Below are 26731 nucleotides of genomic sequence, written 5' to 3'. Positions count from 1 at the left end.
CCCCATGGGACCAGTACTCTGGTGTAGCAGGTAAAGCCACAGCCAGCAATGCCAGCATCCCATATGGGCACTGGTTCAAGTCCTGGCTATTTCACTTCCCATCCAGTTCCCTACTAATGTGCCTGGGAAGTAGAAGAACATGGGAGACCTGGAAGAAGCTCCAGGCTCCTGACTTTGGATCAGCCCAGCTCTGGCCATTGCAGCCATTTGGGGAGTGAACCAGTGGATGGAAGACCTCTCTCTCTCTCTCTCTCTCTCTCTGCCTTTGAGTCCGCCTCTAATTCTGCCTTCCCAGTAAATGTGTGTGTGTGTGTGTGTGTGTATCTTTTGCAAGCAGCCTGGGGTAAGAGATTTCATCCTGGAAGGAGAGTGAACACAGAAGAGAGGATCTGCAGCTGTGAGGGGACCAGAGACTCTCACAGCTGCCAGGAGCCCTGACCTGCAGGACACAGCAGAGCGTGCAGGGAAAGCCAAGCAGCCACTCCTGTGGGGGTCACGGCAATGAGATGGGGAAAGAGAGCAGACGTGACAGAGACTTGGAGGTGGGCTTGGAAGATCAGGAGGGGCACCGCTCAGGGAGGATGGGGGGAGGAAACCCCAGTTTTTTATGTTTTTATTTACGTGAGAGACCTTCCATCTGCTGTTTCACTCCATAAATACCTACAAACAGCTGGGGTTGGACCAGGCCAAAGCCAGGAGCTGGGTCCAAGACTCCCACATGAACAGCAGGGAACCACACACTTGCTGCCTCAGAGGGTGCACATTAGCAGGAAGCTGGCACAGAAGCGGAGCTGGCACTCAAACCCAGGTGCTCCAACATGGAATGTGGGCTTCCAAGTAGCACCTTAACCCCTGCTCCAAACATGCGGCCCCCAGTTTCTTTTTTAAAGATTTATTTATTTATGTGAAAGAATTAAAGAGAGCAAGAGGCAGAGGCAGAGAGAGAATCTTCTATCCTCTGGTTTATTCCCAAATGGCTACAACAGCTAGGGCTGGGCCAGCTTGAAGCCAGGAGTCAGGAGCTTCATCCAGATCTCCCACGTGGATGCAGGGGCCCAAGCACGTGGACCATCTTCCACTGTTTTTCCCAGCCCATCAGCAAGGAGCTGGACTGGAAGTGGAGCAGCTGGGAATTGAACCAGTGCTCAAATGGGATGCAGGTGCTGTAGGCAGTGGCTTTACCCACTACACCGCAGTGCTGGCCCCAGCCCCCCACCCACCTACCATTTCTACCTTGAGCAGCTACGTGGACTGAGTATGAGTGCTCACCCACCGAGAAAGGATGCTTAGGATGGGGCAGTAGGGCCAGGACTGGGATGAGCAGAGATGCTCCCTGCAGGGAACCAAATGTAAAGGTGTACCAAAAAACTCAGTAATCAAGATAAATGGTGTTTTAATGCGGTAATTTTTAAAAGTCAAAATGAATGCAAAAGGCCCACGCTGAACAAGATCAGAGTACTGATTTATCCTCCTGCCTCAGGCTTCCGTGTGGCTGGGCTCAGCACCGTCACTGATTCAGCGTTGATTAAGAATTTTGATATTTTGCTCATCACGGATTTCCCTGCATTCATTCTTTAATGTAGCAGTAACATATTATCTGATTGCTGTGTTTTCTGATGCTCCCTTAAACCGTGCACCTGGGAAGAGGTCTTCACCCACCTCCCCTGGTCCCAGCCCTGAACAGCAGATCCGTGAAAAGGAGGTGACACGCAGTCCATCCTGGATGGTCGTGGGGATTAGATGAGATCAGAGGTGTCAGAGCAGACCTTCGGGCCATGCTGGAGCAGACTCTGTGGGTACCTGGCTCACCCCCGAGGCCTCAGCATCTCAGAGCACACCAGCTGCCAACTGCTGTGACTCCTGTCCTAGAACTTGGAAGGATGGGTCATTAACACCCCTGGGGCTGCCCTCAACGAACAACCCCCGAGTCGGTGTGTAAGTACCCGCCACTGGGTGGGATGATCTGAGAGGCAATTTGCATACTCATTACCCAGCGTCACCCACAGTGCGGCTGGCTTGTTGGTGCATCCCCGTGCCCCATCTCTGTTCTCTACCCCTGTCACGGGGATTCCAGGGGTCATCCCCCATAACCACGGCACATACCTGAATCCTTCTCCTGCGGCCCACTTCTGGGACAACTCAAACCAGGAGGTACATGTGCCCTCTTCTCTTACACTGTTCTCTGTGGGAACATGGAATGTCTTTGCACACACTTACAAGTCTGATCATAGCCTCCAAGGAAGGACCCCTGACACCCCTCTCCTGGGAGGGGGCTTGTAAGGAGGAAATTGCCTGCCAGTGCTGGGAGGCCTGGATCTGAAATGGGCTCAGCTGTGTTCTTCTAATCTCTGCACCTTGAGTGGAAAGATAATTGGCAGACACCTTTCCTGGCCATTAATTCTTTCCAGACACCACTGAGCCCTTGAGGCAAGAGCTGATTGTCTGCAGCTCCTGCCAGCCTGGGCCTGAATTCAGAACAGGCCGCTTAACTCTCCCCTCACCCTCCTCACAGCCAATCACGCCTCTCCCTGTGCCTTCCACCGATCTCCTCCCAGAGCCCACGAGGGGCCAGAGGAGGCTGTTTGCACAGATCAGAGACAAGAAATGATCTTCAATCCAGAGGAACTACGGGTGAAAAGCCGTGCATGACAAATCCTGGAAGATGGGGCGGATGCTCTGGCTTGGCGGGTTAAGCCACTGCTTGCAACGCTGACATCTGCACTGGAGTCCCAGTTCAGGTCTCGGCTGCTCTGCTTCTAATCCCGCTGGCTGCAACTGCGCCTGCAAAAGCAGCAGATGTTGGCCCAAGTGCTTGGGCCCCTGCACCCACGTGGAGACCTCGATGGAGCTCCTGGGTTTGACCTGGCCATTGCAGCCATTTGGGAATGAACCAGCGGTCTTTCTCTCTCTCTCTCTCCTCCTCCTCTCTCTCTCTGTCCCTCTGTGTCACTTTGCCTTTTAAATAAACTTTAAAAAAAAATCCTGAAAGGTGGAGCCTTTGTTCATGCTTTCTGTTTAGAAAACATCTTTGCAACACCCACACTTGTGCCCATGGCCTCCACCCACACTGGCAACAGCTGGATGCCATGGCATCATTACCACACCCATCTGACGGGTAAGAGGCTTGGGGAGGAACGGGGTCTTCAGGCCACACAAAGAGTAAGGGGGGAGGGCATTGGTCTAGTGGTTAGGATGCCACTCAGGATACCCACAGCCTATCTCAGAGTGCCTGTTTCAAGTGCCAGCTCTGTCCTGATTCCAGCTTCCTGCTAATGTGTACCCTGGGAGGCAGCAGGTAGGTGATGGCTCAAGTACTTGGGTCCTGCCACTCACATGGGTGATTCAGATGGAACTCCTGGCTTTGGCCTGGCCAAGCCCTGGCTGTTGTCAGCATATGGGTGTCTGATTCTCTCTCTCTCCCTCTCTCTTTCTGCCCTTCACATAAAAATAATTTTTTTTTAAATTTACCCATTTCAACTATACAGTTAGAGGGGTTTTCGCAAATCAATCTACCAGAACCAGAGAGGGTACATTCCTGTCACTCACTCCAGGAAGATCTCCTGCCGCCTTGCAGTCAATCCCCTCCCCAAGTCACCAGCCCCAGACAGCCACTGATCGGCTTTCCGTCCCCTTAGTTCTTCCCTGTCCAGTATGGTGACCTGGGCTGTAGTCCTGCGGAGGATGTCAGACACAGAGATCCCGAGAGCCACCTCTCACCGTGGAGCCCGCACGGTGAGCAGGGCTCACTGACGTCTGAGCACCGTGGCCTTGCAACACAACCGTGGGCTGGCCCGACTGGCTCTGTCTTGTTCCTGGTGACGTGTCCTGCCTGGGCCAGGAAAGGTGCAGGAAGGACTCGCTTCCCTGCACTCTCCCAGGAGGGCATCTGTGCCGCTGGCTTGCTGCAGTTTCGCTCACTCCCCCGCCCTGTGACCCCGGAGGGCCACCGTTTGCTGCGGCCTCGCTGTCAGAACAGGGCTGTGGTGAGTGGAAGGCACGAGCAACCTCAAGGCACCCAGCAACGTGCTTCAGCTTCGGTCTGTCCAAGTGACAGCACCTGGAACTAACGATGGCTAAAATGACTGCCAGCCACAGGCTCAGGGCCAGCTCAGAACAGAAAACCACGCGTGCCAGCTCCAGAGAAGTCCTGCGCCGGGACCCCAGCTTTGCCTCCTGCAGGACTTCCTTTTTCATTCCTTGATAGGAGAGCGAGCGTCCACCCACTGGTTCCCTCCCCTAAATGCCCACAACAGCCAGGGCTGGGCCAGGGCCAGAACAAGAAACCAGGAATTCAATCCAGGTCTCCCACGTGGGTGGCAGGGATCCAACAAGCTGAGCCTTCACCTGTTGCCTCCCGGGGTCCGCACTGGCAGGAAGATGGAGCCAGGAGTCAGCGCCAGGACTCCAGCCCAGGCACTCCAACGCTAGTAGCTGGCATCCCAACCAGCATCTTAACCACCAGGCCAAACACCCACCCCCTCATGAGATTGACAGGCCTGCGGCCCACAGTACTGACAGGAGTGTGCTCCCAGTGCTGAGTGTTATCTTCTGATTTGCCCCGTGGCCTTGTGCTCTTCGCTTAACCACAGCCAACCAGGCCCTCCCCCTCAGTGTCTCCATCCCCCCACTGCCCGGGGACCCTGAGCAGCGCCCCCTGCCCAAGGTCAGCAGACACTGCGTTTCTATTCTGCCGCCTGCCCGCCCTACTTCCACGCTGAACACAAACATTGTCCGCCACAGGGAGCTGGCCCAGGGGACCGAGTCAGGAACCAGGCACCAGCTGCCACCATGCAAACAGCAGCCGTGGCTCATAACTAGCGAACAACACGACTGCAGACGCATCCAGGAGGACCAAGGTCAGCTCTGAAGGTCACACCTCAGGTCTCCTGTCTGAGCACAGGAGAGATCGGCAGGCAGACAATGGAGACTCAAAACCAGCTCACAACAGGGAGATTTGGAGGGCTAAGGACATTCGGCCAGAAGACAAGTCACGCATGGAGGACCCGGGTGCCGCCCCAGTGTCTGAAAGACCCTCTTGGTGGGAAACAGATGCAGTATTTGCACAGCTTCAAGCAAAACTGGGACACTTCAACGCAGCAATGGTTTACTTTATATAAAGAACAACGCACAGTGAAAGATGTCCAACAACAGCCTTGGGTGTCTAGTTAGGCAGCAAACTCGTCAGAGGAGTTAGTCAAGTAAGAGCCAGGAAGTTTCTGGATGAATACAGAGGTTGGCAATTAGAAGACTTGGATTCAGGGAGCCTGCAAAGACCTGTCTGAGCTGGCCAGAGGGCTTTCTGCCACTGCAGTCACAAGGATTAGCCACCAGGTGGCGAGCAAGCCACGCCTTCAGGGCCCTGGAGCACCTTAACTTAGAGAAAACCTGATGGGAAAACAAAGCCTCTCCCCTCCCACCCACCCACCCCCCAAAAAAACCATAAACAATTAATTTAGACAAATTGGCATTCAAGGGTAAAGACTAGAAATCAAATCCTTAGTAGAGGTGTAGGGGGGCTTAGATAAAGTAAGAAGTTGCAATTTTTCTCGAGATTTATCACCCCTACTGGTTTCCATGTTCAAGTGAAGTACGACAGACAGACATACGGCCAAGTGCACAAACCGTGCGTTTACACTGCAACAGAGTTTTGCAAAACAGAGAGCACCTGTGTAACCAGCATCCAGCTCAAGAAACAAAAACTGACTGGGACCCCGGAGGCCCCACTGGTCACCACCACGTGTTCTAGCACAGTGGAGCAGTTTTGCCTGCTTTTCCACCGCACAAACCTAGAAGATGCCAGGGAGGGGGCCTTCGTGTCTTCCCTCTGCATCATTCAGGACCTTCGCTGATGGCTGAGCGGTGGCATGAGCGGCATGCGACTCGTTTGCCTGTTCTGCAGATGGTCCACTGGAGAGCCGGGGAGCTTAGGGGCTACTGCATGTGGCGCTCAGGTGAATCCCCAGCATGGGTCTTTGGCGGGGCTTCTGTTCACGATTCCCTTGGGTATGGAACTGCCAGGTCACAGGGGAAGCCACTGGCAGCTTTCAGCTTTTGTGGACACTTTGGCAGACATCGCTATGTGGTTTTCCAAAGCGACTGTCACAATTCACACTCCCACCAGCAACGTCTGTGGCCCCCTAGCCACACCGCAATTTCTGTTTCGGTGGAGGGAAGGTGGGGCCCAGAGAGGGCACCCCTGAGCCTGAGGGCCCTCCAAGGGGTGCATCTGGGCAGCATTCGCGAGCAGGCACAAGCCCCAAGGTGGATGATTCCAGCCCTCGCCTCCCCAGCCCCTGCCGCTAAGCCAGGGCCCAGCGCAGTCTCACCCCACGGGCTCTGAACAAGCCCAGACGGCGTGGCTCTACTTACACAGTGACTGTGTCCAGCGCATTCCTCGGTGCTGGGGACACAGGAGTGAAAGACAGCATTCCTGCTCTGTTGAACCTTGCCTTCTACTGGGGCTGGGAGGAGAGGGCAGGTCCCGGTCCTGCTCTGCCCCCAACCCGGCTTCTCACCAATGTGCACCCTGGGAGGCAGCCGGTGAGCAGAGGGTTCAAGTATTAGGTCCCTGCTGCCCATGTCGGAGACCTGAGTTCTTAGGAAAAGGCCGCACACAGCCACGATGCTGAATTTGCTGCCAGCTCTGGGGCGTTTAACTGATTCAAGAGTCATTTCTCGTTGCCTACCGGAATGGCAGTGGCGAGCTGGAGCTCTGGATACATCGCAGGGAAGCTGAGGGAGGAAAAGAACTTCCTGGGACAATCTGGTGGAGCACACCAAGGCAGTCCAGCCGAGGACAGCAATGCCATACGGCACAGCTATGCAGAAGGCGACAGCATGCAGGCTGGTGTAAGCACGTGCCCACCATCCACGCCTAGCCGCGAGCTTCTAAGAACCGGCCTCATCGGCACGCGATGTGTAGCCATACCCCAGGCATTGTGGGCAGGGTGCTGTCTGCTACAACTGCTCAGTAAAATGACTACTCGATACACGGTTACGGCCATAGGCAGTGTGCAAATGAACAGCTGTGCCTGTGCTGCCACGGAACCTCACTGACAACACAGGCGGTGAGAAGTGGCTGCGGCCACAGCTTACAGACGCACGGCCCCTCGTCGCTGCCTCCAACATGGATGGCAGTGGCTGGCACACGGCAGTCGTGCAGCAAATACCTGTTCCGTGCACCTGACTCTTTGCAACGGCAAAGAGCATTCCACTGCTGGAGCATGCAGCCGTGGGCCTACAGCTCTAGGAGGGAGGGTGCTGCTCAAAGGCGATGGACCGGTGCCACCACTTCCTGGAGCCCCTCCCCACTCCTGGCTTCAGGGGTTTGCCCACCTCATCAGGCGCTCCTTCCCAGTCACCTTCCCTGCAGTCCTCGTAGGAGGCAGAATAACAGCCCCCCTGAAGATGCCCATGCCCTAACCCCCACAACCTAGGAAGACGCTGCCTTACACAGCAACGAGACTTGGCAGGTGTGACAAGGGAGGCCAATCCTGGGTTGCTGGGGCTGTCCCAGTGCAATCACCAGGGCCCTCCCGGCACGGAAGCAGGACAGCCAGAGAAGATGGGATGTGGGGAGCAGCGCTCAGCGGCAGAGTGGGCACGGAAAGGTCTGGACCAGAGCGAATGGCTTTGAAGACACAGAAAGGGCCCACACGCCAGAGAATGAAGTCAGAACTGGGAAAGTTAGAAGCTGGGAAACACCGACAGAAGGAATCGTCCCCGAGAGCTTTCAGAGCAAGGCAGCCCCGCTGCCACCTCCACCGGAGCCCAGCGAACCACTGCAGTCATGTGACCTCCAGAGCCGCAGGAGAGTCAATGTGTGTCCCGTTAAGTTACTACACTGGGGCTGGCACTGGGACGTAGCGGATTGAGCTCCCGCCAGCAAAGCTAGCATCCCGCACGGGTGCCGGTTTATGTCCCAGCTGCTCCACTTCCAATCCAGCTCCTTGCCAATGCGCCTGAGAAAGCAGTGGACGATGGCCCATGTATCTGGGGCCCCTGCACCCACGTGGCAGACCTAGAGGAAGCTCCTGGTTTTGGCCCAGTCCTAGCTGTTGCAGCCATTTGGGCAGTGAACCAGTAGATGGAAGGTTGTTCTCTCAGGGGCTGGCACCATGGTGCAATAGGTTAATCCTCCGCCTGCAGCAGAGGCACCAGTTCTAGTCCCGGCTGCTCCTCTTACAATCCAGCTCTCTGCTGTGGCCTGGGAAAGCAGTTTAAGATGGCCCAAGTGCTTGGGCCCTGCATACACATGGGAGACCAGGAGGAAGCACCTGGCACCTGGCTCCTGGCTTCAGATAGGCGCAGCTCTGGCTGTTGCAGCCATTTGGGGAGTAAACCAATGGAAGGAAGACTTTTTCTCTCTGTCTCTCCCCCTCACTGTCTGTAACTCCACCTCTCAAATAAAATCTTGGCCAGTGCCGTGGCTCAACAAGCTAATCCTCCACCTGCAGCGCCAGCACCCCAGGTTCTTGTCCCGGTCGGGGCACCGGATTCTGTCCCAGTTGCTCCTCTTCCAGTCCAGCTCTCTGCTATGGCCCGGGAGTGCAGTGGAGGATGGCCCATGTCCTTGGGCCCTGCACCTGCCTTGGAGACCAGAAGAAGCACCTGGCTCCTGGCTTCGGATCAGCGCGTTGCGCTGGTCGCAGGGCACTGGCCGCAGCAGCCATTGGGGGGTGAACCAATGGAAAAAGGAAGACCTTTCTCTCTCTCTCTCTCTCTCTCTCACTGTCCACTCTGCCTGTCAAAAAAATAAATAAATAAAATCTTTTAAAAAAAGATTGTTCTCTCTGCCGATCTCTACCTCTATCTGTAACTGCCTTTCAAATAAATAAACAAATCGTTTTTTAAAAAAAAAGTCACTAAAATGGTAGTGATTTGTTATAGCAATCTTTGGACTTATTTCAGGAATACAGAACCCCAGGGTATGGTCTGATAAATACATAACACATGGAGAGAAGTGAGACAGGATTTCTTAAGGGAACTGACTCAAGCAATTATTTTAACAGATTTGAAATACTGACAATTTGATGAATAGAAAATGTTATCATGCTATTGAATTCTCATTTCCCTAACTACAGCTCACAAATTTTTAAAAATTTTATGTCTACCTATAGTTTTCAATTACTTATTTGAGAGGCAGAAAGAGAGAGAGAGCTGTCAGCTACTGGCCCATCCTCCAAATGCCTGCAAGAGCCAGAGGCTGGAAAGTCAATCCACACTGCCCACTGGTGGAAGGGACCAATGACTTGAGCCTTCCCCCTGCTGCTCACCGCAGTCTGCGTGAGCAGCAGGCTGGAATCAGGAGGCAGAGCTGAGTGTACAGGTGCTTCGGTGGGAGACGCAGGCATCTTTAGTGGGTGGCTTAACCACTATCTATCTATCTATCTATATATATATATATATTTTTTTTTTTGACAGGCAGAGTGGATAGTGAGAGAGAGAGACAGAAAAAAAAGTCTTCCTTTTTGCCGTTGGTTCACCCTCCAATGGCTGCCACGGCTGGCGCACTGTGGCCGGCGCACCGCGCTGATCCGATGGCAGGAGCCAGGTGCTTCCCCTGGTCTCCCATGGGGTGTAGGGCCCAAGCACTTGGGCCATCCTCCACTGCACTCCCGGGCCACAGCAGAGAGCTGGCCTGGAAGAGGGGCAACCGGGACAGAATCCGGCGCCCCGACTGGGACTAGAACCCGGTGTGCCGGCGCCGCTAGGCGGAGGATTAGTCTATTAAGCCACGGCGCCGGCCCACTATCTATATTTTTAACCTAACTTTAAGTGTGACTTCTACCCACTAAATGCCAATATTAATGTATCTCTTCCCCAGTCAAGTCAACCGGCATCTCCACTCTTCCAAATGTCTCCTGTGGGGCAAAACTGCCCCCATTTCAACCAGAAGCCAAAGGATACTGAAGTTGTCCCACTCAAGGGGGGGGGGGGGCATTTTGGCACAGGGAGTTAAGCCACTGCCTACAATCCCCACATCCCATTTAAGGGCTGCTCCACTTCCAACCCAGCTCCCTGCTAATGCACCTGAGAAGGTAGCTGAGAATGGCCCAAGTACTTGGGCCCCTGCCATCCACATGGGAGTCCTGGATGGTGTTCCAGGCTCCTGGCTATGGCCTGGCCCAGCCCTGGCTGTTGCAGCCATTTGGGGAGTGAACCAGCAAAGATCTTTCTCTCTCCCTCTATGTAACCCTGCCTTTCAAATAATTAAATAAAACTTAAAAAAAAAAAAAAAAGCAGGAATACAGAAACATCTAAAGAGCAGGTGTTCTTAGAGCTGGCATTGTAGAGTAGCAGGTAAAGCCGCCACCTGCAATGCCAGCATCCTATATGGGAGCCCATTCAATTCCTGGCTACTCCACTTCCCATCCAGCTCCCTGCTAACGTCTGTGAAACCAGCAGAAGATGGCTCAAGTCCTTGGGCCCCTGCACCCACATCGGAGACCCGGAAGAAGCTCCTGGCTCCTGGCTTTGGCCTTACAGAGCCCCGGCCATTGCAAGCATTTGGGGAGATTCTCCCCTACTGCAGGCCCTGGCCCCATAACTCTGCCTTTCAAATAAATAAAATAAATCTTAAAAAAAAAATAAAAAACAAAGACCAAGAACAGGTATTCTCAATGATAACCTTTACCCTCTTAGGAACCTGCTCCTCTCACTACCTTCCGAGTCACTGGTACCCCAGGGCTTGGTGCTGGGGCTTCTGCTTTCCGTTTAAGCCTATTCCTTTGTGCCTGGATCTGGCTCCCAATTCCCGACTGCAGCTTCCTGCTGCTGCAGAACGTGGGAGACAGGCGGTGGTGACCTTAACTAACTCAGGTCCTGCCCCGATGCAGGAAGACCTGGTTGGAGTTCCTGACTCCTGGCCCTGGCAATCGCAGGCATCTAGGCAGTGAACGAGTAGATGCAAATCAATAAAAAATAAGTTTTAAAGATAAATGTCAGGGGGCCAGCGCCGTGGCGCCGTAGGTTAATCCTCCACCTGCAGCACCAGCATCCCATACGGGTACTGGTTCGAGTCCCGGCTGCCCCTCTTCTGATCCAGCCTCTGCTATGGCCTGGGAAAGCAAAGGAAGATGGTCCAAGTCCTTGGGCCCCTGCACCCATGTGGGAGACTGGGAAGAAGCACCTGGCTCCTAGCTTCGGATTGGCACAGCTCCAGCCACTGGGGCCATCTGGGGCGTGAACCAGCAGAAGAAAGACCTTTCTCTCTGTCTCTCTCTCTCTCTCACTGTCTGTAACTCTACCTCTCAAATAAATAAAATCTTTAAAAAAAAAAAAAAAAAAAAAAAGATAAACGTCGGGGCCACAACTATGCCCTAGCCAGTTAAGCTGTTGCCTGTAGCACCGCATCAGTACAGGCACCGGTTCCAGTCCCAATTGCTCCACATCTGATCCAGCTTCCTGCTAATGTGCCTGGAAAAGCAGCGAAAGTCCTTGGGCCCCTGCATCGACAAGGGAGACCAAGCCACATGTGGAAGACTGGGAAGAAGCTCCCGGCTTCTGGCTTCGGATCGGCGCAGTTCGGTCCGTTGTGGCCAATTGGGGAGTGAACCAGCGGATGGAAGACCTCTCTCTCTGTCTCTACCTCTTCTCTCTGTGTAACTCTGACTTTCAAATAAATAAATAAAATATTTTTTTAAAAAAAAAGTACTTTAAAAAATGTCATTTCAGTTCTCGCCTCGTTCTCCAGCACTAAATGCCATCTCTATTGATAAACTCACAAATGCATATTCCCGCGCTTTCCAACCCTGGGAGTAGAGACTAGCATTTAGGACACGCTCTCCGCCGTGGGAGGGCTTGCTCAGCCTTCTCGGGCACCCGCAGCGAGCGTGGGATTCCCACGCACAGCCCAACCTTCGGGCGACTCAAGAGGCCGGCGCTTCATGAGGGGGAGGGGAACGGCTGAAGGGGGCGGAGGAGCCCCCGAGGGGCAGCGGCCCCCACGGCTGGGCGCCCACAGCGCGACCTTGGCAGAGTCACCGCGACCCCCTCGCGCGCCCCGCGGGTTCTGCTACACAGGCTGCTCAACCGCGTTCCCCACCAAAGTGAGCGCGAACCAATAGGCGGCGGGAACCCGCAGCCTCGTTTGGAGGACCCAATCAAAAACCAAGGGTCTTATTATGACAACCTTGAGAACCAATGAAAACCGGGGAATTTTTTTTTAGCGTCCCGCCCAAGCACCAGCCCCCAGGCGATCGCCCTATGGAAGTTTTTTAAAGGTGTAAGTCCGAAGACAAGTCCGCGGCTGAACCACGGGACACTGTATTCACAAAACTTTGTAGGGAGACTTGAGAAAATCAAGGTCGCGAACAAGCTAACACTTTTTACCGCAATCTCACGGGCTGCGGAGTCCACCGGCACCCTCCAGCCCCGCGCTCGCAGCGGGAAGGCAGCGTGTTGCGCGCTGACGTCACGCGCCGGGCCACGCCCCCTCCGGCCGCCCATATAGCGTAGCCCTGGCGCGCGCGCGCACCATTGTGTGGCTGGACTCGGCCGCCGCTGCGGTGTGAGGCGCGTGTTCGGGCTTTCGCCGTCCCCGCACCCGCACCGCGGCTACCGCCTTGCGGCCAGCCGTTCGACAGCCAGCCTCCGGGACCACGCCCGCCACGGACATGCCGCGCGTCTACATAGGACGCCTGAGCTACAACGTCCGGGAGAAGGACATACAGCGCTTTTTCAGTGGCTATGGCCGACTCCTCGAAGTAGACCTAAAAAACGGGTGAGTCGGGTCTGGGCGCCCGCGTCCGCGCCCAGCGCCCCGGGCCTGGCGGCGGCGGCGGGGGCCGTCCGGCAACGCAGGCCGCTGAGGCCGCGGCGCCGCGTGGCAGGGCCTCCCAAGATGGCGGCGGCGCGGCGCCGCGGGCGCGCGCGGGCGGCCGCGGGGGCGCGTACGTGCGCGCCCCCGGCTAACGACGCCCCCGCCGGCCCGGCCCTCGGCCGCCCCCAGGTACGGCTTCGTGGAGTTCGAGGACTCCCGCGACGCCGACGACGCCGTTTACGAGCTGAACGGCAAGGAGCTCTGCGGCGAGCGCGTGATCGTGGAGCACGCCCGGGGCCCGCGCCGCGATCGCGACGGCTACAGCTACGGAAGCCGCAGTGAGTCGCATCCCCGCGCGCTCCGCGTCCTTGGGACCCCGGGGGCGGACGCGGGCACCGGGGTGGAGGGCGGGGCTTCCCAGCCCGGGCAGGCGCGGGGGCCGGGGGTCGTTTGGTCCCGGCGCGTCCGGGCCCCGCCGCTGCCCCGCCTGCCCGGGGAAGCCGGGGGACACCGGAGCGCGGGGATTGGGTCCGGGTGTTTGCCTTGGGGCTTGGTGCGGGCCGCGGTGGGAGGGGGTGGCGTGTGCGGAGCCCCGTTGGCACTGACGTGGGTGCTGCCCACGGAGGGAGCGAGGGGCGGCCGTACTGACCGAATCCCCCGGCTCACCTGTCAGTGCCTTAGCTAGAAGTGGGGGAGTTGGTGGGGGCGGGGGCGGGGAAAGGGGCGGAGCCTGTAGTTAGGAGTTAGGAAAATTGGTGGGGGCAAAGAAAATGCGATTCTAACGTGGTACTTTACCACAAACTAAATCTAAAGAAGCTTTATGCTGCATTTGAACTGCCGGGGCATGTTATTGGGAGGACGGGTGGGGGTGGTTATTTTAAATGTTTGATGTTGAAATTGTTGCATGTTGAATTCAAACTTTTTAACAAGTCCTTGATGTTTCAATTTGAAAGTGACCAATGGGGCTGAGGCTGTGTCCACTGAGGCTAAGATGACTGCCTTTCCTGATTGGCCTTGGCTTTTCCATACATTGTGTGACCCTTGCCCTATGACCCTTTGGCTGACCTTACCGGAAGCCATGACGACAGCAGCCTTTTGCCATTAGACGCAGGGTGATGGTGAGGATTCCAAGGGTTAGACAAAACTGGTTAATCTGAACTAGGTGACTGTTACCTTGCGTGTTTTGTGGCCAAACCACCACCAAAAACCTCACACTGTGATGTAAGTACTTAGTGTAACTAGTAAACATTTTTGTAAAATGTAGAAATGCATGTAATCAGTTAAGTTTTATATTTTACAATGTTCTGTAAAATAAAACTTAGCGAGGTAAATTGAATAAAGGAGCAGTCACTCTCTAACAGATTGTAGGAGAGGTTTAGTCGGATTTAGTCTATTTGACTTGCCCTTAATTTAATTTATGGCAAATCACAAATGTATCAAAGGTTTAGCAGTGTAATAGCAAAGTCCTACTCCAGTATATGAAAGTTGATATGTTTGTACTAACTTTCAAAAACGTTATCCATCCTTACCATTGCAAGCACCTGATTGTTCCCTTCGTGTGATAAAGGTGGTGGTGGTGGATACAGCAGTCGGAGAACCTCTGGCAGAGACAAATATGGACCACCTGTTCGTACAGAGTACAGGCTAATTGTAGAAAATCTTTCTAGTCGGTGCAGTTGGCAAGATTTAAAGGTAAGTGCTACAATGAAAGGGGTTAAGATTCATGCTGAAAGTAAACTCTTTTGCAATCTTTATTTTTTTAAGAACTCAGTATGGTATAGATACTTTCCCTCAGATTTCTGCACCTGAGCAGTCTTGTTGCTGTTTTAGGATTTCATGCGCCAAGCAGGTGAAGTAACCTATGCGGATGCTCACAAAGAACGCACAAATGAAGGTGTAATTGAATTTCGCTCCTACTCGGACATGAAGCGTGCTTTGGATAAACTGGATGGTACAGAAATAAATGGCAGAAATATTAGGCTTATTGAAGATAAGCCACGAACAAGCCATAGGCGATCTTACTCTGGAAGCAGATCTAGGTAACTTGTTTGAAGAACATGGAGAGCAGTAACTGGTACTTCTGGTTATGCATCTTGGGTTCTTTGCCACATGCTTTGTTAGTGCATTTAATTTTGTGGTAAGCAAATGCGTTCTGTGTGTGTGTGTGGCTGATCTGTTGATAAGGCACAAACATTGTTGAGGTTAAGGGCTCCTTGTGGGTTCTGTTACAGGTCACGTTCTAGAAGAAGGTCACGAAGTAGGAGTCGCAGGAGCAGCCGCAGTAGATCTCGAAGTATTTCTAAAAGTCGCTCCCGGTAAATATTGTGTTGTCCTTTTTTTCTGGCTGCTGCTGTGCTTGTTCGTGGGGTGCGTGTGTGTGCTGCAAGGCATTAAAAGAAATTGGGCTTTTCTGTGTCCAGATCCAGGTCGCGGAGCAAAGGTCGATCACGTTCTCGATCAAAAGGCAGGAAATCTAGATCGAAGAGCAAATCCAAACCCAAGTCTGATCGGGGCTCTCGGTCACGTTCTCGAAGCAGATCTAAGGATGAGTATGAGAAATCCCGAAGCAGGTCTCGGTCTCGCTCTCGGTCCCCCAAAGAAAATGGAAAAGGTGACATAAAGTCAAAATCCAGATCAAGGAGCCAATCTCGTTCCAATTCACCCCTACCTGTTCCGCCCTCAAAGGCTCGTTCTGTGTCCCCTCCACCAAAAAGAGCAACTTCAAGGTCCCGTTCTAGATCTCGTTCGAGGTCAAGGTCCAGGTCGAGTTCCAGAGATTAACTCAGAACTCTCCATTCTTTGCACACTAGTACAGAACTCTTTCCTACTTGCTTAGGCAGTTACTCTTCCATGTTTGTACTTGTCCTCTGCAACAAGAGGAATCTCCTGAAAACAGGGGCACACAGAAATTTGATTTGTGGCCAAATTTGATGAAAAAGATGAGGTTCTAAAATGGTGGCATGAAAGACCCTCTCCCTTCTTTGTAGAATTAAGATAACTTTGATTTTATAGCTTTTGAGCTAAAATAACTTTTGTAAAGATTAAGCTCAATTAGATTTTTTTTAAGTATTTCAGCAGGATCTGCTGCAGGGGTTTTTGTTGTTTTATTTGTTGCTTATTTTTAAATTAACAGTTTCAAGCTTTGGATACTTAAGGCTTTAGAGGGAGAACCCAATTTTCAATTATGTTGGCTTTTTATAAAGCTTGAGTTATGTAAGATTTAAATAAAAGTTTGCTACCAAGATGATTGCCTTATTGAATAGGTCACTATTAAATTCTTTCAATGTTTATCTGCTATTCGTGGAAAAAATGTAAATTTTGCGGAAGTGTAAAACAAGGCAAGCCTCAGACCAGCAATAAATTATTCAGTTTGAATAACACTATTTTGTGCTGTTAATCAAATTTGCCAAAGTTTTCATCTGCCCCCTTTAACAAGAAGGGTGAAAATAAGTAGTAGTTGGTAGTCGGTCTGTTACACACAATTTTGTCTAAATTAATGGGTTTTAAATAATGAGACTTTTTCCAAACTTAAATTTGATTGAATGCCTCAAGAAATAGCTCCTAATCCTTTGGGTCTTACTCAACTAACAATCCCACTTTCTGGAAGTAGTCAGTGTAATTAATGTTGTTGGAGTATGGTTCATTGGTCTTTAATGTTTGTCACATAAAAAGGAAAGTAGCCTTTCTTTGAGAAACTTGGTGTAGTTGAAGTAGAAAAGCATGTACTGCATTTTCTGCTGAAAGTTCATTATATTTCACAGGCACTTAACAGATCACTTGGTAAGATGAGTCACTGATTAAAGGAAGATTCCTCCCAACAGTCTCCTTGGTAGTTAGTGGGGTTATATGATAATCGGTTAGGTCATCTTTGTAAAGTTTATACTTCGTGTTGTTGATTTGGAAAGCAATTATATGGGTAAACTCAACTCTTTGTACTTTACTATGAATGAATGCATACTGTGGAAACCATATCCAATATTACAAATTTGTGGGAATTACTGGGTTAGCAATTAGTCCCTACATCTATAAGCATAATTAGTTGAAACTGCAGTTTGAAAAATTAATTACCTTATTTCCCTTTGTTAAATACTTTTCAATTTCGTTTTTAAAAACCTACTAACTATAGTCTGAGGTCAAGATGTAGAAGAATGGGCACGGTTTTAACAACTTTCCTGGTCACTGCCACTATGCAAGGCCCCAAGAGCTGGGTTATGATGAGGCGTGATGATGCAGCATGCGCTGTGCTTGGGTGTGGCTAGAAGGCATGGTGGTGGTCTGTGTTCTGGAGTTGGTTTGTAGGTTCAGATAATCCAGAAGATGTCCCTAACAAAATGAGGCTGAGTGAAAAGAATAGATTCAAGAATCCAGATGTCAGTCATAGTAGCTAGGAGTACTCAGTGGAGAAAACTTGTTTTTAAGGAAATTCCCAAGCTTCCTGTTAAAACCTTAAAGCCTAATCTTAGGAATATCAACAGTGCCCCAAAAGGTTGCCACTTCTATTATTTTCTTCAGTACTTTTTTTGTTTATCTAGATGTTTATAAGAAATAGGTTTATTTTTCCATCATAAGAAAATTGTGTCTGTATTTGTAGTTCATTATTTTGCCTGTTCAAAGAATAGAAGTAATGATTCTTAAGAATTGGCTTTAACCAAAGTTCTCTTGTTTTCAGGGAAAGAACCTAAAAGCTTTTGAACCACAGCCTTTTAAAAGAAGGGAGGGGTGGTATTATGATGAGCGTTGGCCATAAGTTCACAGCATCTTCAGCTGGGCTCTTACGACATCCATGGTAATGGGCATTTGACTCCTTTGTTAGCTGCCCTAAAAAGCGGGTAATTGTATTGGTAAAACCCTGTACCCAATCACATTTTTGGTAATACAGCAAAGACCAGTTTATTTAAAATTCTTAGTCCGTACCTATAGACTTTTTAAATGATTGGATGCAGCCAACCGCTGTGTACAACTTTGGCCCATTTGAAAACGTAGTTGACAGATATGTTTAGGTCCTTGCTAATTTGTGAGTAGAATCTGAGTCAACAGTGCATGCCGTGTGCTCATCAGAGGCTGGATGCAGTCTTGAGCTGATCTAGAACAAGGAGAAATGAGGAACATCTTGACTACCCTTTTGTTTACTTGATAATGTTTAATGATATGCCGTAGTGCCTTTATGGCCAGTGTTAGTCCTACCTACTCCTTCAGTTTTTACGTTCCCACTCTGTGTTGCTACCTTCATCTTGGTATCTTCTCTCTCCCACTTTGTTCATCTATTTTATGCTTCATCAATAAAATGCTTACTGAGGGAAAGACTGGTTTTCAATTTTTTTTTATTTTTTGCTCCCCCTCAGCACCAGATTCTTGGCAAAGGTTTCCTGAGTCGGAGTTGCCATTTGCAAAGCCATTTCTTTCTTGAGTGCACAAAGAGTCTGGTTCTCAGTTCTTTAGGAGTTTGTGACCAACATATAGTACAATGGCTTGTCTTGGGCAAGTCATTAACCCCTGTGCATCACTGTCAAATATGGAACCAGGTTTGTGAAAATTAAAGGTTAATGCCTGAGAATTGCATAGATGGGTGCTACAGGGGTTGTCAGCTGCTAGGATGGATGAGATAGACCTGCTAATGTCTTACAGTGGTTTGAGAATTTTCCAACACTGTAGCGCCTCCCACTAGGAAGCCTCAGTGGAGACTGGCTGTTTACATGGAGACACCATCACGTGTTTCTTCCTTATCCTTGCTTTCAGACAGCAGTGTTTTCCAACTTCCAATTCCTGTTGAATGCAGAACCTAGAGGAAAGGGTTTCATTGTCATACGTTCTGGTTGGATTTTCTTAGCAGATGGTCTGAATCCACTCATTAAGGTAGCCAGTGTTAGTATCTGCATCTGCTCAGATGGCTGTGATGTTGCGAAGGGTGTCCAGAGTTCATGGGAGGTGAGCCACTATGAAAAAGCTGTGCCAGGAGCTCAATTTATTTTCAGTACCCTCGTATATGTCCTTTGTTTTTGACAATTTGTTAATATGAATAGTACTTCCTTGGCATATGTTATGGATCTTAAGTACTTGGGACTTTTAATATATAAGATACTATTTGAGAGTTCTTAAGTTTTTCCACCTGGTACACTAATTAACTGTTCAGATGCCCATCTTGGAGTTTTCTTAGCCAGTGGCCACATCTTGAATAAGATTTATTTTGAAAGAGAAGCAGAGGGATATTCCATCTGCTGGTTCATACCGCAGATGGCCACAATGGCCAGGGCTGGGCCAATCTGAAGCAAGGAGCTTCATCCTGGTCTTCCATGTGGGTGGGGGCATAAACACATGGGACAGCATCTGCTGCCTTTCCCAGGCCATTAGTAGGGAGCTGGATCAGAAGTGGAGCAGCTGGACACAGCCAGCATCACAGGTGGCTTTACCCTTAGGTCACAATCCTGGCCCCAACATTTTCATTGAATGGAAAGGAATCATGGGTAGAAAGGAGAAATTAACCTGTGGCCTCTGGAAACCCGGGTCTTGAGTTTCTTAGGCACCTTTTTGGAGATGCTTTATGAAAATCTAGAGAAATTCACATTGCAAAGGTGGCTCATCTCATTTGTACAAAGGCAAAGTGATAATAATACTTAGATCTGTTTGGCATTGTGTTCACGGTTAATATTGTTCTCCAGTATTTCTGAGCCATTAAAGGTAAATTGGAGACATCTCTATTCTCCCTAATGTGTATACGATCGTCCCTCTGCACCTGCAGTGCATTGGGTCTTAAAGCTTTTGAAAAGTTCCGCAGGAGGGGAGAGACATGTCTTCCATCTGCAGGTTCACTCGCCAAATGGCCGCAATGGCCAGGACTGGGCAGGGTGGAAACCAGGAGCTTGATAGGGGTCTCCCAGATGGGTGGTAGGTGCACAAACTAGGGCCATCCCATTCTGCCTTTCCCAGGCCATTAGCAAGGAGCTGGATCAGAAGTAGAGCAACCAGGACACGCACGAGCCAATGCCCACAGATGCTGGCCTCACAGGCAGCTGCTTTACCTGCTACATCATAGCTCTGCCCCAGGTTCTTGGGCTGGAGTGTGTGGACTTCATGAACTGGTTTTACCCATCTGAGGCAGAGCACCATGTGGCCAGAGGGCCTGGAAGGTACCAGAATTGAAAGCTGCATGACGGTAATCCTTGAAGATAAGAAGCTGGGGTTGGATCTGCTAGCCACTTAACAGGGCCCAGCCGTGACCCCGCTCTAGCACCCCAGGGGAGTGAAGCAACAGCTGGCTCAGTGTGGTAACCTGTGTAGGAGGTGTGGGTGGGACTGTGGGTGATGGTAGTGACTGTTGTGGAGTCAGCTCAGTATCCACGGAGGTTTGGTTCAGGACCCACATGACTTGGTTCTATCACCAGTTACGATGCAGTTGTCTATATAAATCACTGATGTTAGCACAGAACAGCCTCAAGGCACATTGTGTTCGACTGTCACGTCTGCTGGTCGTCATCCCCTTTTCTGCACAACCCCTGTCATTAACACGTGACTGGTCACGCTATTGTTTAGTGCATAGTGACAAAGTACATGCTTGGCATAGTTTTTTAAAAGATTGATTTATTTGAAAGGCAGAGCTTCCATCTGCTGTTTCACTCCCCAAATGGCCACATCAGCCAGGGCTGAGCTAGGGGCTTCTGGGTCTCCCGTGTGAGTGCAACAGCCCAAGGACCTGGACCATCTTCTCGTTTCCCAGGTGCATTAGGGAGCTGAATCGGACTTGAACTGGCACCCATATGGGACACTGGCACTGCAGGCTTAGCCTTCTGTGCCACAGCACTCACCCCAGTGTAATTTTTTCCCTTAAGTATTTTCAGTCCATAGTTGATCTGTGAGTGCAGAATCCACAGATGTGGAGGACTGTTTGAGGAGCAAAGAGCTTTCAAAGCAGTTAACGTTACCACGATCCTGTTGGGTTCGTGACTCATTTAAATTCTATCATTCCCAGGAGGCCTGTGTTATGGCATGGCCTATAAAGCTGCTGCCTGTATCCAGCATCCATATGGGCTCTGGTCTGTGTCTCAGCTGTTCCACTTCCAATCCAGCACCCTGCTAATGGATCCCTGGGAAAAGCATTGGAAGCTGGCCCAAGTGTTTGGGCCCCTGCCACTCACTCGGGAGACGTGAATCAAGCATCTGGTTTTGGCCTGGCCTGGCACTGGCCATTGGAACCATCTGGGGAGTGAACTAGTAGATGGAAGTAGATTCACTCCCTCTTTAATTGTGAATAAATAGAAGGTTCCATCATTCCCATGATGGTCCTTTATGTCATTTGTCACATTTTGTTGCACGGATCCTCTCAACCCTGTCGATGTGGAAAGGACAGTAGTCTTGAACAGAATTTCCCTCAGTTTGGGTTCTCCTGCATCTACGTTGACTACTTTTTGGCAGGGGTATCCCAAGAATGAGACTGCTCAGTGCTTCCTCACTAGGGACCCATGGTGATAAGCTGGCTTCCCTTAAAGTCCCAGTTTCTCTAACATTTTGTGGGAAGGCAGTGGGCCTATAAAAAGCCTGCTTCAAACTCACTCTTGGGATGTGCCACAGTACTGGTGATGTTAGAAGCTGTATTTGTGGGCATTCTGTAAAGCAGGGGCTTGGGGGTTCAGATTGCTTCAAGACAATACTGGGAAAAGCAGGCTGTCAGTGCTTGGTGTCTGGGAAAACATACGAATGGAACAGCTTAGCCCTAGAGTCCCTCCTTTTTCCCTTTGCAGTCACAGTGAAAGAAGCAGGTCAGTGTCCTATAGTTTCCCATTCTTTGCTGGATGCAGTCTTGTGTCACCTCTCAATTGGGTTTCCTGTGAACTGATAACACCTGAGCCAGTGGTTTTCAAAGTGTGGTCCCTGGGCCAGTGACAGCATCTGGGGATTGTTAGAAATGCAGCTTCTCGGCCGGCGCCGTGGCTCACTAGGCTAATCCTCCACCTTGCGGCACTGGCACCCCGGGTTCTAGTCCCGGTCGGGGCGCCGGATTCTGTCCCGGTTGCCCCTCTTCCAGGCCAGCTCTCTGCTATGGCCAGGGAGTGCAGTGGAGGATGGCCCAGGTGCTTGGGCCCTGCACCCCATGGGAGACCAGGAAAAGCACCTGGCTCCTGGCTCCTGCCATCGGATCAGCGCGGTGCGCCGGCTGCAGCGGCGGCCATTGGAGGGTGAACCAATGGCAAAGGAAGACCTTTCTCTCTGTGTCTCTCTCTCTCACTGTCCACTCTGCCTGTCAAAAAAAAAATAAAAAATAAATAAATTAATTTAAAAAAATAAAAAAAAAAAAAAAAAGAAATGCAGCTTCTCGGGCTGCATCCCAGACGGAGTCGTGCACTATACAGGCCGGCCCGGGGTTCTGCACGCTACACTGTAAGACCTGCTGTGCCCTTCAAATCCCAGTGCTTTTCTTCCCAAGACTGGGTATCTCTTAAAACAGTGGCACCCGTTGATGATCTTTGCCTGCAGTTCTTACTCTGCCTTTTGTCAACAAGACCCAACTCATTGTCCGCTGAGTTCTTGAAATAGTCCTGAACTTGTGAGCTTGCTTGCTTCTGGACAGTAAGGTTTCCAGGCTCGTCTTGTGTATCTCCGGTCCCAGAACTAGCAGCCGTCTCTCCAAGGGGCCCTGATTGTTTTTACTTGGGAATGAGACTTCAGGTACCACTGTCACCACTGTCTGGGCCTTGGGTGCTTGTTGCTGCTGGCTTGGCTGTGGGCCTTCTCACTATGTGCAGGCTGGGAAGTCATTGCTCGGCTCCAGCCACACCAAAACATGTCACCTGAAAGTCCCCCGTTCTCCAGGCAGCCACTCCCTCAGCCCTGTCTCAGTGCCACAGCTTTGAATCCTGTGATCGTCCCGGTTGACTTCCTGTGTTCTCGTGTCTGTGTCCCTCCAAGTGGAACCCACTAGTAAACAGCCCTGTGTGCTGTACCCACTCAACAGCACAGCACAGTGAGGACCTCACTGCCCCAGGAGAGGCTTCCGCAGCTGACTTCTGGGCCATGGCTGGCAAACAGGAGGAGTTTAAAGGAAACCTTCTGAACCCTGCAGAGTCCTTTCTGCACTTTTGGGAGGTTCAGCAAAGATACACGTCATCTCGCCAAACCTCGGTTTTGGTGTGACTGGAGTGCACCATAGCACTGTAAATACGTGGATCAATGCCTATGGTCCCATCTGCCTTTGGCACAGGCAGGGCTACTTGCAGGGCCAGCAGGAACTCGCAGAGACAACAGCTGTGAGTCGATCCAAACTCAGGGGTGTTTTAAGGAATCGTAGATTGTTAGCTCCCTGAGTCACTATGCTCCAAACTCAGCTTCAATAAACATGAAAGGCCTGACAGGTGTATGGGTGGTTAGAGCACTGTCAGGAATAATTCACTGTCTTCCCCATTCAACCCCCATAAGCAAAGTACTTCCCACCGCCTGACTTTGGCCATAGAAGTGTTAGCAGGTGTTACATATTTGGTAGCTGAATTAAGTCCTCCCTGCCCAAGAGTATTGACGTTTGGGGCCAGCATTCTGGCCTAGCAGGTTCAGCCACCTCCTGCAGCGCCAGCGTCCCATGTGGGCTCCAGTCCAAGTCCTGGCTGCTCCACCTCCCATCCAGCTCCCTGCTAATGGCCTGGGAAAGCAGTGGAGAAAGGCCCGAGTGCTTGGGCTCCTACACCCACATGGGAGACCCAGAAGAAGCTCCTGTCTCCAATCTGGTCCAGCCCTGCCTGTCGCCGTCATTTGGAGAGAGAACCAATGGATGGAAGACACTTTCTCCCTGTCCCTTTCCCTTTCTGCAACACTGCCCTTCTAATAAATGCAATAAAAGGTTTAAAAAAAAATGTTCTAGTTCCCAAAACTCACCTGAGGGAAGGAGCCTTGCTGATGTGAGGAAGGGTGTGCAGACGCAGGGGCTGGGGTGAGGGGCAGGGGAGGAGGTCGCAAGTCAGAAATATTTGCCATGAAATAGCAGCAGTCGGCCGGCACCACGGCTCAATAGGCTAATCCTCCGCCTTGCGGCACTGGCACCCCAGGTTCTAGTCCCGGTCGGGGCGCCGGATTCTGTCCCGGGTGCCCCTCTTCCAGGCCAGCTCTCTGTTGTGGCCCGGGAGTGCAGTGGAGGATGGCCCAAGTGCTTGGGCCCTGCACCCGCATGGGAGACCAGGGGAGGCTCCTGGCTTCGGATCAGCGCGGTGCGCCAGCTGCAGCAGCTGTTGGGGGTGAACCAACGGCAAAGGAAGACCTTTCTCTCTCTCTCTCTCTCACTCTCACTGTCCACTCTGCAGTCACACTTCGGAGACGCCACGCGGCTGGCGCAGGAGATGCAAGGAAACACGCTTGTGCCCGGGAGCCCCTGGCAGGGGTGTGGCCCCGCGAAGCTCCAGGAAGCATGAGAATAGAATTGTGCTGTTTTAAGCCACTGAGTTTGTGGTACTTTATTACCACAGCTACAGAACACGAACATGACAGAAATTTTAAACATTTCACGGCTAAACTTAAGGTCTTGCATCTCTGTGGTCACTGAAGCCAGCCAGTTGGTCCAAGGAGGAGAGACGCAGGGGCCGGAGCTACCCTGTTAGTGCCAGTCACCCACAGCTTGAAACATCCCAGCCCTGATCTGCCAACATGCAGAAATGTGAAAAAGTGAAGCGTGGTTGTGTGCCACTCAGTCTGGGTGTTAGCGACAACAGCTAACTGAGCCAGAGCGCTGCTAGTGAACCACGTGGGGCAGGAAACGCTAGTCAGTGTTTCAGATGATTGAATCTGTCATACACGGGTACTCTGAAGACGTGTCTTTCATTTTGCCTAAACAGACTGTCTTTCACTGCCCCTCTCATCCCCATTCTCACTTCTGAGCTTCAGCCCTTGCCCTCTGGTTTCTGCCGGGGGTTCAGCCATCCGCAGTACCGGCAGGAGGAAGGAGATTGAGGTGGGTGTGTTTTCCCCCACTCCCTCCCTGCGGGGTAATTGAGACCACTTGGCCCAATTTCCGCTACCCAGTACCTCCTTGCCTAGCCCCTGGTTCTTATGCTAGTAAGTGTGACTTCCTCACATTGTGCCCGCACTTTTGAATCCGTGCCAGGCACTGTTCTAAGACTAACTAGAGACTCAGTGGTGAAGAGAACCAGCAACGCATCTGTCCTCTCGGAGCTCCTACTCCGTGTTAAAAAAAAAAAAAAAAGGTGAGGGGTTGTCAATGACCTCTTTGTTGTATCCTCTTCAAATTAGTTGCAGTGTGTGTGTGCACGCTTGCATTTTATTAGGGAAAGGGAGGCAGAGACAGCCAGATCTTTCAGATCTTCTGTCTGTTGGTTCACTACCCCAGATGCCTGCGGCAATAGGCAGAACTAAGCCAAACTGAAGCCAGAAGCCTGGAATTGAATCCAGGTCTCCGTGTGGGTGGCACAGACTCAGGTACTTGAGCCATCATCTGCTCCCTTCCAGGATGCACATTAGCAAGAAGCTAGAATTGGAAGCAGAGCCGGGACTCAAACCTAGACACTGATAGGAGACGGGGAAGTCCCAAGCAGCAGCCTAACCGCTGTACCAAACACCTGCCCTTCTAGTGCGCCCCTGGTTTTTCTCATGATCATAACAAATGATAGCAAGTCAATTAAGCAATATACTGTGTGTTTCAGTGCACTGTAAGCTATTATACTTGTTTGATGTAGATTAAGCAAATTTATCAAGTTTGCTATCAAAAGCCAGGGAGAGTTCCCTGAATTGACCGTTGTGCCAAGGGATCTTATCCTTGACCTTTAGCTTTCCGGGGGGGAAGCCACCCACTGCCCCTCCCAAGTACCTGACTGACGCATCAGTCCCACTGTGTCAGTGCCTGGCTTGTTCCAGAAAGCTGATGTGTTTGCTCCTTAATTTGAGTGGAGGAAAGCAGGAGATTAGCCAGTCACTTCCTGGCAGCCCCATCGTAACAGCTGAGTGTGGAATGTGAAGCTACCTGACAAATGGAACAGAAGGCTGCCTGGGGCAGACAGAGCCAGAGCAAAGCGAGGCAGTGGCGGCTTCAGAGACTCCCAGGTTCTCGGGTCATCTCTCCTAAGTGATACCTGTCTCCATGTGCCAGGAAATTCCTTGGGGAGGAAGTCTGTGGTACAGGAAAATAAAGCATTTCATCCTACTTCAGGGACAGGATTCATCCATCGTATAATACAGTCCGGGGGCCGGAGCTGTGGCGCAGCGGGTTAACATCCTGGCCTGAAGCACCGGCATCCCATATGGGCACCGGTTCAAGACCCGGCTGCTCCACTTCCGATCCAGCTCTCTGCTAAGGCCTAAGAAAGCAGTGGAAGATGGCCCAAGACCTTGGGCCTCTGCACCCGCATGGGAGACCAGGAAGAAGCTCCCGGCTTTGGATCGGCCCAGCTCCGGCCGTTCTGGCTATTTCAGGGGTGAACCAATGGATGGAAGATCTCTCTCCCCCTCTCTCTGCCTCTGCCTCTCCCATTCTGTTACTCTGACTTTCAAATAAATAAATAAATCTTTAAAAAATAAATATGCTACTTGAAATGTCTGCATCGCATATCGGAGCGCCTGAGTTCGAGTCCCTACTGATTCTGTCTTCCTGCCAGTGCACACCCTGGGAGGCAGCAAGTAATGACTCAACTTCTGGAGTCCTTGTCACACACATGAGAGACCTGGATTGAGCTCCAGGCTGCTGACTTCAGCCTGGCCTAGTCCTAGCTGTCGTGGGCATTTGGAGAGTGAGCCAATAAATAGAAAACCTCTCTCTCCCTCTTTTTTTCTCTCTCCCTCCCTCCCTCCCAACCCCTCTCTGCCTTTCAAATAAAAATAATTTTCTTTGAAAAGTTGAGAAGCGGTTACATGAAAATTCAAGGAGGTCGTTCTGGGTAGGGGGAACAGCAAGTGCAAGGGGCAGAGACAGAAGCAAACTTAGTTGAAAAGTCGTGAGGCCTGGAGATGAGGGGACAAAAGACCAGGGGAGTAGCCAGCCTCCACGAG

At 51.3% G+C, this 26731-nt stretch overlaps 1 protein-coding gene and 1 long non-coding RNA gene across 7 annotated transcripts in view; one reads left to right on the top strand and one right to left on the bottom strand.

The window, feature by feature from the left end:
- Nucleotides 1–12462, bottom strand: part of LOC103352311 (uncharacterized) — a 46892-nt gene extending 34430 nt beyond the window's left edge. For 3 of the 5 annotated variants that reach the window (XR_016216574.1, XR_519786.5, XR_016216576.1), the window contains exon 1: nucleotides 12334–12462. This is a non-coding gene — a long non-coding RNA (uncharacterized LOC103352311). The remainder of the gene's footprint in view (nucleotides 1–12333) is intronic. The other 2 variants (XR_016216577.1, XR_016216575.1) reach the window with 1 other exon arrangement.
- A 14-nt stretch (nucleotides 12463–12476) lies between these two features.
- SRSF6 (serine and arginine rich splicing factor 6) lies at nucleotides 12477–16143 on the top strand. 2 transcript variants are annotated; one of them, XR_016216573.1, is made up of 6 exons: nucleotides 12477–12724; nucleotides 12953–13984; nucleotides 14331–14455; nucleotides 14594–14802; nucleotides 14995–15078; nucleotides 15184–16005. XR_016216573.1 is itself a non-coding variant. In XM_051846089.3 (6 exons), the coding sequence occupies exons 1-6, from the start codon at nucleotides 12618–12620 to the stop codon at nucleotides 15542–15544; spliced, it is 1035 nt and encodes a 344-aa protein (XP_051702049.3). In that variant the 5' UTR covers nucleotides 12477–12617; the 3' UTR covers nucleotides 15545–16143. The 2 variants fall into 2 exon arrangements, 1 of the variants encoding a protein (XP_051702049.3); XM_051846089.3 differs by having other exon boundaries at nucleotides 12953–13101; nucleotides 15184–16143.
- Nucleotides 16144–26731: the final 10588 nt, after the last annotated feature.

This window comes from Oryctolagus cuniculus, chromosome 11 (assembly GCF_051225735.1).
Source record: "Oryctolagus cuniculus isolate XC-2025 breed Fujian yellow rabbit chromosome 11, ASM5122573v1, whole genome shotgun sequence".
Taxonomy (NCBI): domain Eukaryota; kingdom Metazoa; phylum Chordata; class Mammalia; order Lagomorpha; family Leporidae; genus Oryctolagus; species Oryctolagus cuniculus.
The sequence above is the reverse complement of the archived record's forward strand: the minus strand, read 5'-3'. Positions and strand labels throughout refer to the sequence as shown.

What these genes read in the sequence shown, in the direction of transcription:
- SRSF6 (XM_051846089.3), top strand. Translation starts at nt 12,618, where the DNA reads ATGCCGCGCGTCTACATAGGACGCCTGAGCTACAACGTCCGGGAGAAG. An exon ending in GAAGTAGACCTAAAAAACGG is followed by an intron (nt 12,725 to 12,952) that starts GTGAGTCGGGTC and finishes GGCCGCCCCCAG; the next exon opens with GTACGGCTTCGTGGAGTTCG. An exon ending in ATTTCTAAAAGTCGCTCCCG is followed by an intron (nt 15,079 to 15,183) that starts GTAAATATTGTG and finishes TTCTGTGTCCAG; the next exon opens with ATCCAGGTCGCGGAGCAAAG.